Here is a 14293-nt window from a genome sequence, read left to right on the forward strand (position 1 = left end):
CACTGAAAGTTCACATTTTAAAAATACATTAGTATAAGTAATCACATGGACAAAATGCAATGAACTGCTGATGCATGTGCATATCTCAAAATAATGCAGCATGCAAATAGTTTTTATTACATAAATGCCAATCAATTGATTAAAATGGTTACATTTTATGTGGTGTTAAAGTTATTACAATAACGATATCATATAAAAATATTGATATTGCTGCACATCACTAATAATTACATATAGTTGTACAGCCTTTTATTCTGGACTATTAAAATGTAACATTTCAACAGGTGAAAAAAGACACAGCCAGTGTTGCATAAGTTCCACGTTTATTTATATCCCACAAGGTGTTAATTGTACATAAACATTTGAATACTCCCACACTCAAATATGTTGAGACACTGATTAAACTACAGCCCATTTGGGTGATACAGACGCGTTACAGTTGTATAATACATCGTTCACAGCAATCATGTTTTTACAGAGCAAAAAAAAGAAAGTGTCTTTAGTTTTACAGAGCTTAGGAAGAACCCTTGGGTACTAACATTAGATGGAAGCACAGAAATTCAATGGATTAGAAGTGTGCCTCTTTTGTTGTATAGATTCCAGTCAGCTCTGCTGAAAGTGATCACAGAAGGACGTGCTGTGGTATGGGAGCTAACAGCAGTGTGTTCTCTGATATTGAATTCCTTCCCCAATTCTTTCATTTCCTCTTTCAACCTGCATTTCTCACACAGAGAAAAGATCTGGACCTGACTGCTTTCACTCTAGCATTTTATAAACTGCCAGACCTTGCACAGGAATTGAACTTCAGCTAATTTTGGGAGGCAATATATGTAATATATTTCATGTAATGCCTACATGGGAAACACAAGCATGTGCTGATGTGTTCCTTTTATTATTTGCAAAAGAAAATGGTAAAACATTTGAGAACTAGCAGCCATTTGTAAACATGTTTTCTAGGCAGTGCTGACTGTCACAACAGCAGCAGAAGCAGGGGCCACACAAGCTATTCAGTCAGTGTCACTTGCATGGGCTGCTATTGGCACTGATCCAGACAGAAAAAACAAACTGCCATGCATTCTTTACAAATGAATACCTTAAAGCTGGACACACTGTGAACAGTGACAAGCTGCATAGGTCTCACGCTTTGCAGCGATGTAACTAAAACTAGTCTTTTCTTACTAGTATTTTCTAGTCTTTTACATTTTGATTTCAGCCCCATCTGAAATCAAAATGGTCTCACAATATTGACTGCATTTGTTTCCTACCTGGCATTAGGATGATAACACTAGCCAGTTCAAATACATCCAAGGTCTATTAATATAGTCAATTAGCAAAATATGTAGTGAAGGCAAACACATTGATTTATTGTGAGGTTTAATTGATGTAATTTGGATTTTTCAGTTGGCGCAAACAAAAAAGGCATAAAGGCAGGAAGAGCCCTGTATCACAGTAATCAGCACTACCCTAAATAATCTCCTGTGAAAGTGTGTCATTCTGCTTTTCTCTTTCAATCCTGACTAGGAGGCATTGAAGGTTACAGGCATCTCTTACAAGCTTATGGCTTGATGATCTTTTCATTTTAAACTCGGAAGGTGGTGATTAAAAAACCCAGATGTGGTCTGGTATTACTAATTCAGAGAAAATGATCAATCTGCCAGGCCAGTGAAAACTAAAACTTCTAATTAAAACTTCCAAGCTGTCAGAAGTGTTCCTTGAAATCCCATTAGTTTATTCTCTTGGATGTTTTAGATGTTACTCTGTGATCAGGGTGTTATTGCTTACAATTGAGCATGCTCTGTAGGTTGGCTGGCCTCAGGCACACTCGTTCTTGCAGTGTTTATAGGAACAACTTGAAGACTCAAGGAAACATCTTTCCCCAGACGCTTCTGAACTTTTTAAAGGATCCAGAAAAAAAAACAAAAAAACATCCAGGCTGGAAAAAAATGTGATGTCATCTGTGCGCTGCAGCTGTCTGACTGAAGGCATGTCCGCTATTGTGGGATTGGGATTGGCAGAGTCTGCACCTGCTACTCAATACTACTATTCCCCATTGGAGATAAAGGGTCTTTAATGGCCCTTGGATGACTTGATAGCCAAGCTACAGCTTTATTATAGTGGCTTATAGCATCCGCCCCCCCCCACCCCCAGTAAAAATATACAAACATAAGACAATAAAACGAAAAAGGAGAGCCATGGGAAATCAAATTCATTAGAAGGCGGACCTAGTTTAGATGTGAAAGTTTAATGCCGTCGCTCACTGATACAATAGGAGCTGTATTTCATGCATAGTTGTCTCCATGCATACAAAACACACCAAAATAATGCAAAGGTAAAGGCAAACGTGTGGCAGGCCTAGCTCAGGACAACAAGATTCAGATAAGGAGCTAGACTTCGAGCAAGGGAATTAGAAGGTATCCTTCTCTTTTGGAAAACTAGGATGCAACTTCTCCATTAGCATAAGCTCTGGTGTTATAATACAGCAGTTTTAAACATACTTTGTTCGCAGAGTGTTTAAAGGTGTTCTATTGTACTTGAATGTATGACTCAAGACTCCAATTTATGCAAGAACAACAAACAATTTGGACCGAAAATGTAATGGCTTAATGCTCCGCAACTGATCGGTTTAATTCAATGGAAGCATTTAAGTAGACAATAAAAGAGATCCCTTTCAAATCTTTACAACAGCCTTATTAGTGCTTGGTTTATTTTGCACTTGGATCAGGTTAGTTACAGACTAAGGAATTCACACATTTTGTTAAGAAACATATTCCCTATATATGTAGCCATCATTAATACATCCATGTTTATTTCCCCAACCTCTCAGGAATATCCTTTGATAACCAAGACAACTGTGACAGCTTTTTAAAATCATACCTCTTCTGATAGCACTTTCTTGTTAGGCCATTGGCAATTTGGAAACGATAATTTCCAAATTAAGTTTTTTGTTGTTCTTTCACAATTTCCATACTGTAAGCAACATTATTAACACTAGAAGACCCGCGGCGGTCATTTTGGCGGTTTTTGGTTTTAAAATTTAATTTTCTCCAGTCGTGTAACACATATGGGGCTGTGCGTTCGTGTACCTTTCTGTCCGTATGTATTAAATATGTATTCTGATGAAGCATGAAACGCGGGAGTGCAGAAATAAAGGAGATATATTACATTGTACCTAAAAGCCCCGGGAGCAGTCACATTGATGGCCACACAGAAAACAATTGTATTTTGATTATACAGAACGGTATTCTACTTTATTATTTTTATTTACCAGTTAGCTGTAATTAGATTAGTCTCTACTCTCTGTCTGAGTGAATGACTGAGAGTCTATTGTTTTCAATCAGCCTTTTGAAGGCTGGCACCTGCTAGTGAAAATAAATACCAGAGACTGTGGAGTTTTACAACGCAACAAAATATGGAGTTTTGGATCAGATGGCACGGAAGTATTCCGTGAAAGCTGGCTCCTGACGGTGGCCTGTTCAGGTGTTTTACAATGTATTGGACCTAGCAGCCATCAACTCCTGGGTACTTTACAAAGAATGCACAGAGAAGAATTTACCAAGGAGAGAATATATTTTAAAGTTAGCACAGCAACTTCGCAAGAAGCATTTGGAACAGAGGGAGACTGCCAAGCGTGTACCCACAGCTGAAGCTGGCAACCCCGCTGAGAGCCGCCAATGCAGGTTGGCAAGTGCAATAAAAATAAAACTTCAGACAGCTGTGCCCTGTGCAGAAAGGCTGCATGGAGAAACTCATTATCTGTGTTGATTGTGAACAGCCTTAGACTCAAGGTAAAGGAATACCCTTTTGTCGAAAAAAAGAAAAATAAATTAGGCTTTTTTTTATAACTTCCTGTGCTGTATGCTTCTGTAAAATGTTTTTTTCTAAGTTTGTGTATCTACGTTGTTCAGTCGCTTTTGCTCATCTGATAATAAACCGATTGCTAAACGAAGTTAAAAATGTATTGCTATCGTTTCAGTTTTATAAATATGTATGTTGTAAACCGATGTCTGTTCAGATGTTTATTTATTTACATTTTCTTGTTTTGATTTGTAAAATAAATGTCCATATAAATGTCCATATATATATATATATATATATATATATATATATATATATATATACACAGTACTGTGCAAAAGTTTTAGGCAGGTGTGAAAAAATGCTGTAAAGTAAGAATGCTTTCAAAAATAGACATGTTAATAGATTGCCTTCAAAACAGCATCAATTCTTCTAGGTACACTTGCACAAAGTCAGGGATTTTGTAGGCATATAGTCAGGTGTAGAGTATATAGTCAGATTACAGTATTCTGAAGTACAGGATTAAATGCAGTAAAATAGGGGGCAGATAAGAGCAAAATAAAGCACATTTACATGAAGGGTGATAGTGTCCCAGGATACAAACAGAGGAGTTCTACAGGTGCTGTTTGAAGAGGTGAGTCTTAAGGAGGCGCCGGAATGTGGTCAGGGACTGGGCAGTCCTGACATCTGTAGGAAGGTCATTCCACCACTGTGGAGCAAGGGTGGAGAAGGAGCGGGCTCTGGAGGCAGGGGAGCGTAGCGGAGGTAGAGCTAGTCTTCTAGTACCTAGAAGAATTGATGCTGTTTTGAAGGCAAAGGGTGGTCACACCAAATATTGATTTGATGTAGATTTTTCTTCTGTTCACTCACTTTGCATTTTGTTAATTGATAAATATAAACTGAAAGCATTCTTACTTTACAGCATTTTTTCACACCTGCCTAAAACTTTTGCACAGTACTGTATATATATATATATATATACACATATATACACACACACACACACATATATATACATATATGTACATATATATATATATATGCTTCGGTTGTTCAGATGTTTATGTGACGTACGCAATAAAAAAACTAATTACATCCGACTGTTTCTCCTTTCATTATACTATTTATAGTGTTTTGAATACAGGAAGACGGCTGCGGGGCTTCTAGGTATGAGTATATCTCCGGTCCTTCTAGTGTTGCACCAGATCCTGCCCAAGTTTGGCTTTTTTGGTCAACAACTGTTCAGCTCAGAGTTTAAACTGTACAACAAAGACACTTGAGCGCTGGCTCTAGGGCAAACTGCAAGCACATTGGGCGATACATATGTTTTGCTCTGTAATGGGATACTTAATAAAAAAAGTGCAAAATGCCAATAAATACACAAATATAGAGATCAATAAATAAATATATTTTTAAATAATCTGCAACAAGTTCATTATGAATGTTCTACTTTCAATTATTTCCACACAAAAGACATGACAAAGACTTTCTTATTACTGTGTCTTCAGTTACCTTGCTCTCTCACAAAATGTTACTACATAGGGTAGTCTTGGCTCATACCCTACAAGGGATGAAAACCAGAGTCATTTACAGAATGCCAGCACTGGTCTACAAAAGATACATGGCTTGTGATTGGCTAAACGATTAGAGAGCCCAGTATTAGTTGAATGTTACCTTTAAAACAAAACAAAATAAATAAAACAACCGACATGCACAGACACACTGCTAGCAGGACTGGCTAAAGTCTGGATAAAATACTTGTTGTTTAGTATAACACTGACCCAGGTGCTGAAACCAGAGAAGTGTAACATTCTGTAGGTTGTTAGAAGATAGAACACTGGTTCCAAGATGTAGGTGGTGTACCTCTTGTGTATGTCAGCCACTTTCAATGTATCATTCATCATACATTTCTTCAAAAATGTTTTTGCTTCTAAATTGTAAGTATTAAGGGGAAGTAATTCTTGGGATGGGGGAATGACAGGGTGGGCCTAAAGTCCCTTATCTGCATGTAGAGTGAAGGAGGGGGGCTGACACCCCTGAACTGTGAAGCTTTTTCAACAGGGGAGAACCAAAGCAGCTCTTCAGAACTAGAGAGACCAGAGGAGATTTGACGGGGTGCTGAAACTGTATACAACCTACCTTACTCATTCAGACTCCTCTCTCCCCTCCCCCCAACAAAAAAAGCAGTGAGTCAGAGACAGCCTCTGTCACAAAAAAGATACAAGCCCTGGGTTTTTTCTTCTTGGTTTGACAGTGGTAAACTGAGCATGTGCAAGAGCAGGCAGGTTACAGAAGAGACAGAACATCATAAGACTGGTGTGTTCAATCAGGTGATATATATACAAAGTTAGTCATTTTTTTCTGAAAGGTGGAGAGGGAGAGAAAAGTGATTGGCTATTCAGATCCTCATCTGTCCAGTTCTTCTCCTCGAGAGCTTTGATCTGCAACCCCCCCCCCCCAAAAAAAACAGATTTATTACAACATTTTAGAATCTTCTGGCTGCTAACAGCTCTGGGTTTGGAGCAGATACATTTTATACTTAATATTTATTTTTTTAATATGGTTCGAGTGGTTGTCTCTATGTATGACTGGCTTAGACTACAATTGTGTCCACCTGTGGCAATGTGCCCTGCCCTTGTGTGCGTTTATATGTTGTATGTTGTGTGTAAATGTTGGTGTATTGTAGTTGGTACACGGGATATAAATGGGTGTGTGCAGCACGAGTATTTAGATTGTATAATTATATTTAGGCACAGGATTGCACTCACTTCACGTACATTTAAAGTATGTAATAATATGTGAGCATGAGGTTGCACGTAATGAATTCACGTGCTGGGATTCAAGTGAATAATTAATTAGTAATTGAATCCCAGCACAACAGTATATATAGAGACACGTAGCACTCACTCGGGGTTGGGTGTTCAGGGCGAAAGAACGGGAGAGAGAGGAGGTAAAAATAATAATAACAACAACAAGAATAATAAACAGTGTTTCTCACCGTGTTTGTTCGTCCCTGTTTGTTAGTGTCTGTCCATTTTGTTTGTCTCTTTATTTTGGCTACCAGTGCTGTGCCCTGTGTTTTTGTATGTTTACAACCTTTTTATTTTCTGTTCTGTTTATTAAATGCTGAGCGAAACCATTCGCTCAGCTCCACCAAACCACACCTCTCTGTTGTTTATTTCCTGGCTCTGGTCTGACGCCACCCACTCCGGCCGTCTTTGTGACACGTGGTGTCATCGTGGGATTAACAGCGCCTCCTAGACGCAGACCAGAGAAAGAGTACCGTGTGTTTTTTTGGAAAGGGGATAAAAAAAAAAAGGATTTTTTTGGGGGGGAAAGGGAAGGAGAAAAGAGGCTAGAGAGGAAGCAACAGCAGCACCCATCCTGCAGGCCAGTGACAGAGGAGGTGATCGACTGGCTGCTGGATCGGGAGACGCAAGGGAGCTCCAGAGTAACATCAGCGCAGCAGTTGCAGGCGTGTTAAAAAGGTGCCCCGCACCGCTACTAGCAAGGCTGTTGTCCTCTCTAGCGCCCAAAGGGAGGAGCCCGAACGTCCCTACGCCTGAGTGGGAGGAGCCCGAACGTCTACGCCTGAGTGGGAGGAGCCCGAACGTCCTACGCCTGAGTGGGGGGGAGCCCGAACGTCCACAGCCCAAAAGGGAGGAGTCGGTGCGTCCACAGCCCAAAAGGGAGGAGTCGGTGCGTCCACAGCCCAAAGAGGGGGGAGTCGGTGCTTCCATAGCCCAAGAGGGGGAAGTTGGTGCTTCCACAGCCCTAGGACCCAAGCTGCCAGCAGAGGGAGAATGTCTGCTGGTTCCACCTCCACCAGCAGAGGAACAATGCCTGCTGGTTCCATGTCCACCAGCAGAGGAAGAATGCCTGCTGTCCCCGTGTCCACCAGCAGAGGAAGAATGCCTGCTGTCCCCGTGTCCACCAGCAGAGGGAGAGTGCCTGCTGTCCCCGTGTCCACCAGCAGAGGGAGAATGCCTGCTGTCCTCGTGTCCACCAGCAGAGGGAGAATGCCTGCTGTCCCCGTGTCCACCAGCAGAGTGTGAATGTCTGCTGGTATCACTTTCCCCACCATCACCACCCGGAGGAGAGGAGCAGGAGCTGCCTCTGCCTCCATCACCTACCCCTGCAAGAAAGGCAGAGTCGCACCAGTCCCCTGCAAGAGAGGCAGAGCCGCACCAGTCCCCTGCAAGAGAGGCAGAGCAGCACCAGTCCCCCTGCAAAAGGGGGAGACTACACGCTGCTCCCACCTCCATCGCCAGGAGGCTACACGCTGCTCCCACCTTCGTCGCCAGGAGACTACACGCTGCTCCCACCTTCACCGGCAGGAGCAGAGCAGCCGGAGCTGCCTCTGCCTCCGCCACCTTCACCGGCAGGAGCAGAGCAGCAGGAGCTGCCTCTGCCTCCACCACCTCCACCGCTTCCTCCACTAGGAGCAGAGCAGCAGGAGATGCCTCTGCCTCCGCCACTGCCAGGAGCAGAGGAGCAGGAGCTGCCTCTGCCTCCGCCACTGCCAGGAGCAGAACAGCAGGAGCTGTCTCTGCTTCCCGTACCTCCACTACAGGGAGTACGGTGGCCGGAGCCCCAGAAAGGGGAGTTGCCGGCCACGAAGAAGGGGGAGGAGGGTCTGGAGACCACCAACCCCAGCAGCAGTTTCGCTGCCGGAACTCATGGGGAGGTCAGGAGACCTGCTCCCACTGCAGCACTTTCACTGCAGGAAGTACTGTGGCCGAGCCCCACCATGGGGAGCTGCCGGTTACGAAGAAGGGGGAGGTTGGGGGACCACCTGCCCCTGCAGCTTTTCCGCTGCCATGACTGCCCCAGCTGAAGGAGTCAGCCTGGGAGCTGTCAGCAGTTACGCTGACAGCCCTGCCAGTAGCAGCAGCCTGGCTACTGGCAGCATTGCCACCTGTGAACCCCTTGAAGTCCCTGTTTTTGGCTCGGTATTTAAGCAAGACTTTTGGGATTTTAAGGGGGGAGGTGGCCGTTGAGGCCATGTGTGCTGTGCACAAGGGGGGGGTATATGTGGCAATGTGCCCTGCCCTTGTGTGCGTTTATATGTTGTATGTTGTGTGTAAATGTTGGTGTATTGTAGTTGGTACACGGGATATAAATGGGTGTGTGCAGCACGAGTATTTAGATTGTATAATTATATTTAGGCACAGGATTGCACTCACTTCACATACATTTAAAGTATGTAATAATATGTGAGCACGAGGTTGCACGTAATGAATTCACGTGCTGGGATTCAAGTGAATAATTAATTAGTAATTGAATCCCAGCACAACAGTATATATAGAGACACGTAGCACTCACTCGGGTTGGGTGTTCAGGGTGAAAGAACGGGAGAGAGAGAGGAGGTAAAAATAATAATAACAACAACAACAACAATAATAATAAGTGTTTCTCACCGTGTTTGTTCGTCCCTGTTTGTTAGTGTCTGTCCGTTTTGTTTGTCTCTTTATTTTGGCTACCAGTGCTGTGCCCTGTGTTTTTGTATGTTTACAACCTTTTTATTTTCTGTTCTGTTTATTAAATGCTGAGCGAAACCATTCGCTCAGCTCCACCAAACCACACCTCTCTGTTGTTTATTTCCTGGCTCTGGTCTGACGCCACCCACTCCGGCCGTCTTTGTGACACGTGGTGTCATCGTGGGATTAACAGCGCCTCCTAGACGCAGACCAGAGAAGGAGTACGTGTGTTTTTTTGGAAAGGGGATAAAAAAAAAAAATGGATTTTTTTGGGGGGGAAAGGGAGGAGAAAAGAGGCTAGAGAGGAAGCAACAGCAGCACCCATCCTGCAGGCCAGTGACAGAGGAGGTGATCGACTGGCTGTTGGATCGGGAGAAGCAAGGGAGCTCCAGAGTAACATCAGCGCAGCAGTTGCAGGCGGTGTTAAAAAGGTGCCCCGCACCGCTACTAGCAAGGCTGTTGTCCTCTCTAGCGCCCAAAGGGGAGGAGCCCGAACGTCCTACGCCTGAGTGGGAGGAGCCCGAACGTCCTACGCCTGAGTGGGAGGAGCCCGAACGTCCTACGCCTGAGTGGGGGGAGCCCGAACGTCCACAGCCCAAAAGGGAGGAGTCGGTGCGTCCACAGCCCAAAAGGGAGGAGTCGGTGCGTCCACAGCCCAAAGAGGGGGGAGTCGGTGCTTCCATAGCCCAAGAGGGGGAAGTTGGTGCTTCCACAGCCCTAGGACCCCAAGCTGCCAGCAGAGGGAGAATGTCTGCTGGTTCCACCTCCACCAGCAGAGGAACAATGCCTGCTGGTTCCATGTCCACCAGCAGAGGAAGAATGCCTGCTGTCCCCGTGTCCACCAGCAGAGGAAGAATGCCTGCTGTCCCCGTGTCCACCAGCAGAGGGAGAGTGCCTGCTGTCCCCGTGTCCACCAGCAGAGGGAGAATGCCTGCTGTCCTCGTGTCCACCAGCAGAGGGAGAATGCCTGCTGTCCCCGTGTCCACCAGCAGAGTGTGAATGTCTGCTGGTATCACTTTCCCCACCATCACCACCCGGAGGAGAGGAGCAGGAGCTGCCTCTGCCTCCATCACCTACCCCTGCAAGAAAGGCAGAGTCGCACCAGTCCCCTGCAAGAGAGGCAGAGCCGCACCAGTCCCCTGCAAGAGAGGCAGAGCAGCACCAGTCCCCTGCAAAAGGGGGGAGACTACACGCTGCTCCCACCTCCATCGCCAGGAGGCTACATGCTGCTCCCACCTTCGTCGCCAGGAGACTACACGCTGCTCCCACCTTCACCGGCAGGAGCAGAGCAGCCGGAAGCTGCCTCTGCCTCCGCCACCTTCACCGGCAGGAGCAGAGCAGCAGGAGCTGCCTCTGCCTCCACCACCTCCACCGCTTCCTCCACTAGGAGCAGAGCAGCAGGAGATGCCTCTGCCTCCGCCACTGCCAGGAGCAGAGGAGCAGGAGCTGCCTCTGCCTCCGCCACTGCCAGGAGCAGAACAGCAGGAGCTGTCTCTGCTTCCCGTACCTCCACTACAGGGAGTACGGTGGCCGGAGCCCCAGAAAGGGGAGTTGCCGGCCACGAAGAAGGGGGAGGAGGTCTGGAGACCACCAACCCCAGCAGCAGTTTCGCTGCCGGAACTCATGGGGGAGGTCAGGAGACCTGCTCCCACTGCAGCACTTTCACTGCAGGAAGTACTGTGGCCGGAGCCCCACCATGGGGAGCTGCCGGTTACGAAGAAGGGGGAGGTTGGGGGACCACCTGCCCCTGCAGCTTTTCCGCTGCCATGACTGCCCCAGCTGAAGGAGTCAGCCTGGGAGCTGTCAGCAGTTACGCTGACAGCCCTGCCAGTAGCAGCAGGCCTGGCTACTGGCAGCATTGCCACCTGTGAACCCCTTGAAGTCCCTGTTTTTGGCTCGGTATTTAAGCAAGACTTTTGGGATTTTAAGGGGGGAGGTGGCCGTTGAGGCCATGTGTGCTGTGCACAAGGGGGGGTATATGTGGCAATGTGCCCTGCCCTTGTGTGCGTTTATATGTTGTATGTTGTGTGTAAATGTTGGTGTATTGTAGTTGGTACACGGGGATATAAATGGGTGTGTGCAGCACGAGTATTTAGATTGTATAATTATATTTAGGCACAGGATTGCACTCACTTCACGTACATTTAAAGTATGTAATAATATGTGAGCACGAGGTTGCACGTAATGAATTCACGTGCTGGGATTCAAGTGAATAATTAATTAGTAATTGAATCCCAGCACAACAGTATATATAGAGACACGTAGCACTCACTCGGGGTTGGGTGTTCAGGGTGAAAGAACGGGAGAGAGAGAGGAGGTAAAAATAATAATAACAACAACAACAATAATAATAAGTGTTTTCTCACCGTGTTTGTTCGTCCCTGTTTGTTAGTGTCTGTCGTTTTGTTTGTCTCTTTATTTTGGCTACCAGTGCCGTGTCCTGTGTTTTTGTAAGTTTACAACCTTTTTTATTTTCTGTTCTGTTTATTAAATGCTGAGCGAAACCATTCGCTCAGCTCCACCAAACCACACCTCTCTGTTGTTTATTTCTCTGGCTCTGGTCTGACGCCACCCACTCCGGCCGTCTTTGTGACACCACCCTAACACAGATTAGGCACAGATTGTTTCTTGAAGATCAGACTTGAATTGTGTGTTATCCATCTTCAAATCTCATTGTACATTGCTACCGAAAGAGCTGCAGATAATGCCAAACTAGATTTTTTTTTCGTGAACAAAAACCCAGCATCCACAGGGGTGTAGCAGACAGTGCAGTCAAATCAGGTTATTGCTGGATGTAATATACACTGTTTAAACTTGTTTGAGAAAGTTGCAAGTTAATGTTTTTTCTCTTCCCCCCCATCTCTTGGTCAAAGTAGACAAATGCAGCTTTGTGAAGCTGAGTCGTAAAAATTCCTTTGCATAATCACGAAACTGAGATCTCTGCAAAAAGGCAGTTCTGGACATTGACGTGAACCAGTTCACTCACCCCTCGAGAACGCAGAGAGGGAGGGAAGAGTGTCAATCACGCTTGACAAGACAAAGGAAATTGGAGTGAACTATCAATCACGAGCTGTGGACAAGGCCAAGGAGTGGCCAGAGACAAATTAAGCAGTGTTTAGGCATGTGGCATGACGTTAAACACCACCCATGAATTCAATGACCCAATCAAAACTGGTGGAGGTTTAATTCAAAAGACTGGAATAAGTTCTGAAGAAAGGAAGCGGACTGAAAAAGAAATGTTCTGAAAGAGTTCAGTAAATGTTCAGAAAATGAGAGAGAAGTGGGTCTAACAGTGATTCTGGGAATGTGGATCTAAAAGTGTCTGAAATCTGTTCTGAAATCTTCTCTTAAGTGGGAATAGAATCAGATATGAAAATGGCTAAAATTATGTCCTGAGAAGGCTGAAATCAGCTCTGAAGAAGGCCTTGCTCTCTGCCCTGCGAGAGACTGAACCAGGAAACAGGACACAACAAAGATCCGAAAGTTTGTCTTTGTTTTTATTTTGCTGCTTGAAATCAACGACGAAATTAACTTTAGCAACTAGCCAGCAGCTGTGCCCCTGGAAGGTCCCTTAGCCATACGAAAGAATTGCAAGAGCATTGTTACAAACTACATAACTTCTCAAGTGCAATGCATTCTTTGAACATTGATTTCTGTCTGATCAACGGAACCCATTCCAGTTGGAAATCTTTGGACAAATCAAATATAATGTTGCAAGACTATTAGAAATCAACAGCTGCTTCCCTTTGAAAATAACGAAATTATCTTGAAAATAAAATTGAAATTATCTTGCTGCGAGCCAACGCAATACAATGCCTACAACAAGCAAAGTACCATCTTTTTCTTTTCCTTCGGTGGAACATGAGACCCAGAGAGATGGGAGAAGCTGCTAAGGAGATTGACTTCTTTGTTGAAAATCGATAAGTATTCAACATATCAAATATAAAACATTTTATGACTCGAGAAATTAACTGTAGGTAATGCTGTCAAGTTAGTGGATAAATTGTTCTAAGAATAGAATATAACTTCTTGTTTTGGAGCGTGCAAGAAATGTTTTTTGTTTGTTGAAATGTGTAACTCAAAGGAGTTACCTCATAAATGTAGAGAATTTGATCATTTCTGAGTTAATTTGAATACAGAATCAATTGAGATTGATAATATATATCGTCAGTTTGGTAGATCACGCCTAAACTAAATTAACCCGGTAAAACTAATTTGATAAATTAGTTACAGGAATGTTGGATTCCTGTAACTATGATCAATTACAACGAGAAACGAGTATTGAAAATACTAATGCAAAGCAGACATTTTCAGCCCGATTTTCAAAAGGGGCACAGGAAAAAAACAGGTCGCTCAACACCTTTGCGACACCAGAAAGGTGTCAAACTGTATTTTCAAAAGTCCTATACGTCAGTGGCGCAGTGGCAATTCAGTGGTGTGCGCTTTTTGAAAATGCACTTGAATTACAGTTTGTTAAGTAATTAAAGTCCGTAATTAGTTCTATTTTGGAAATAACGACTAATTTCCAAAAGGAGCAAAATATGAATGTGCCTCAAAATATACCCGTTAAATAAGACATGACCCCTCTCGTGTCGTTAACTGTCTGTGACCAAAAGGGTTGACTGTAACCTGTGTTTTTTTTGATTATAAAGACCAGCGAATTAGAACAGACCTATTAGCTATTTCATTCATAACCAACAACAGGTCTGTATTTTAGGAATAAATATATAAAAAAAGAAAAGTTGTCGTATTATTTAGAATTTTCCCCGAGAGGATTTTCTACAAGTTTCTAATGTTTAAAGTTAAAGTTGAATGTCCTCTTGTACTATAGATTGCGATCTGCGAAATATTTATTTTTGATGCAGCTGGTGCCTTTTTCAGAGATTAAGAAATCGTACAGCTCTACTGTACAATCATTTCGCAAACCAGTCATCAATTCCTAAGGCAGTTAACAGTGTTATTAAGATTTTTTTTTTTTTTTTTTTTGGGGGGGGGGGGGGATAAAACAATAGATTTTC

At 44.0% G+C, this 14293-nt stretch overlaps 1 protein-coding gene across 23 annotated transcripts in view; it reads right to left on the reverse strand.

The window, feature by feature from the left end:
- Positions 1-306: 306 nt before the first annotated feature.
- The window catches only part of LOC117417009 (kinesin-like protein KIF1A), a 175932-nt gene continuing 161945 nt past the window's right edge, over positions 307-14293 (reverse strand). For all 23 annotated transcript variants that reach the window (XM_059034640.1, XM_059034639.1, XM_059034638.1 and 20 more), the window contains one exon: positions 307-6236. In XM_059034640.1, the coding sequence (XP_058890623.1) occupies positions 6194-6236 (43 nt within the window). In that variant the 3' untranslated portion in view covers positions 307-6193. The remainder of the gene's footprint in view (positions 6237-14293) is intronic.

This window comes from Acipenser ruthenus, chromosome 12 (assembly GCF_902713425.1).
Source record: "Acipenser ruthenus chromosome 12, fAciRut3.2 maternal haplotype, whole genome shotgun sequence".
In the NCBI taxonomy this organism is placed as follows: Eukaryota; Metazoa; Chordata; class Actinopteri; order Acipenseriformes; family Acipenseridae; genus Acipenser; species Acipenser ruthenus.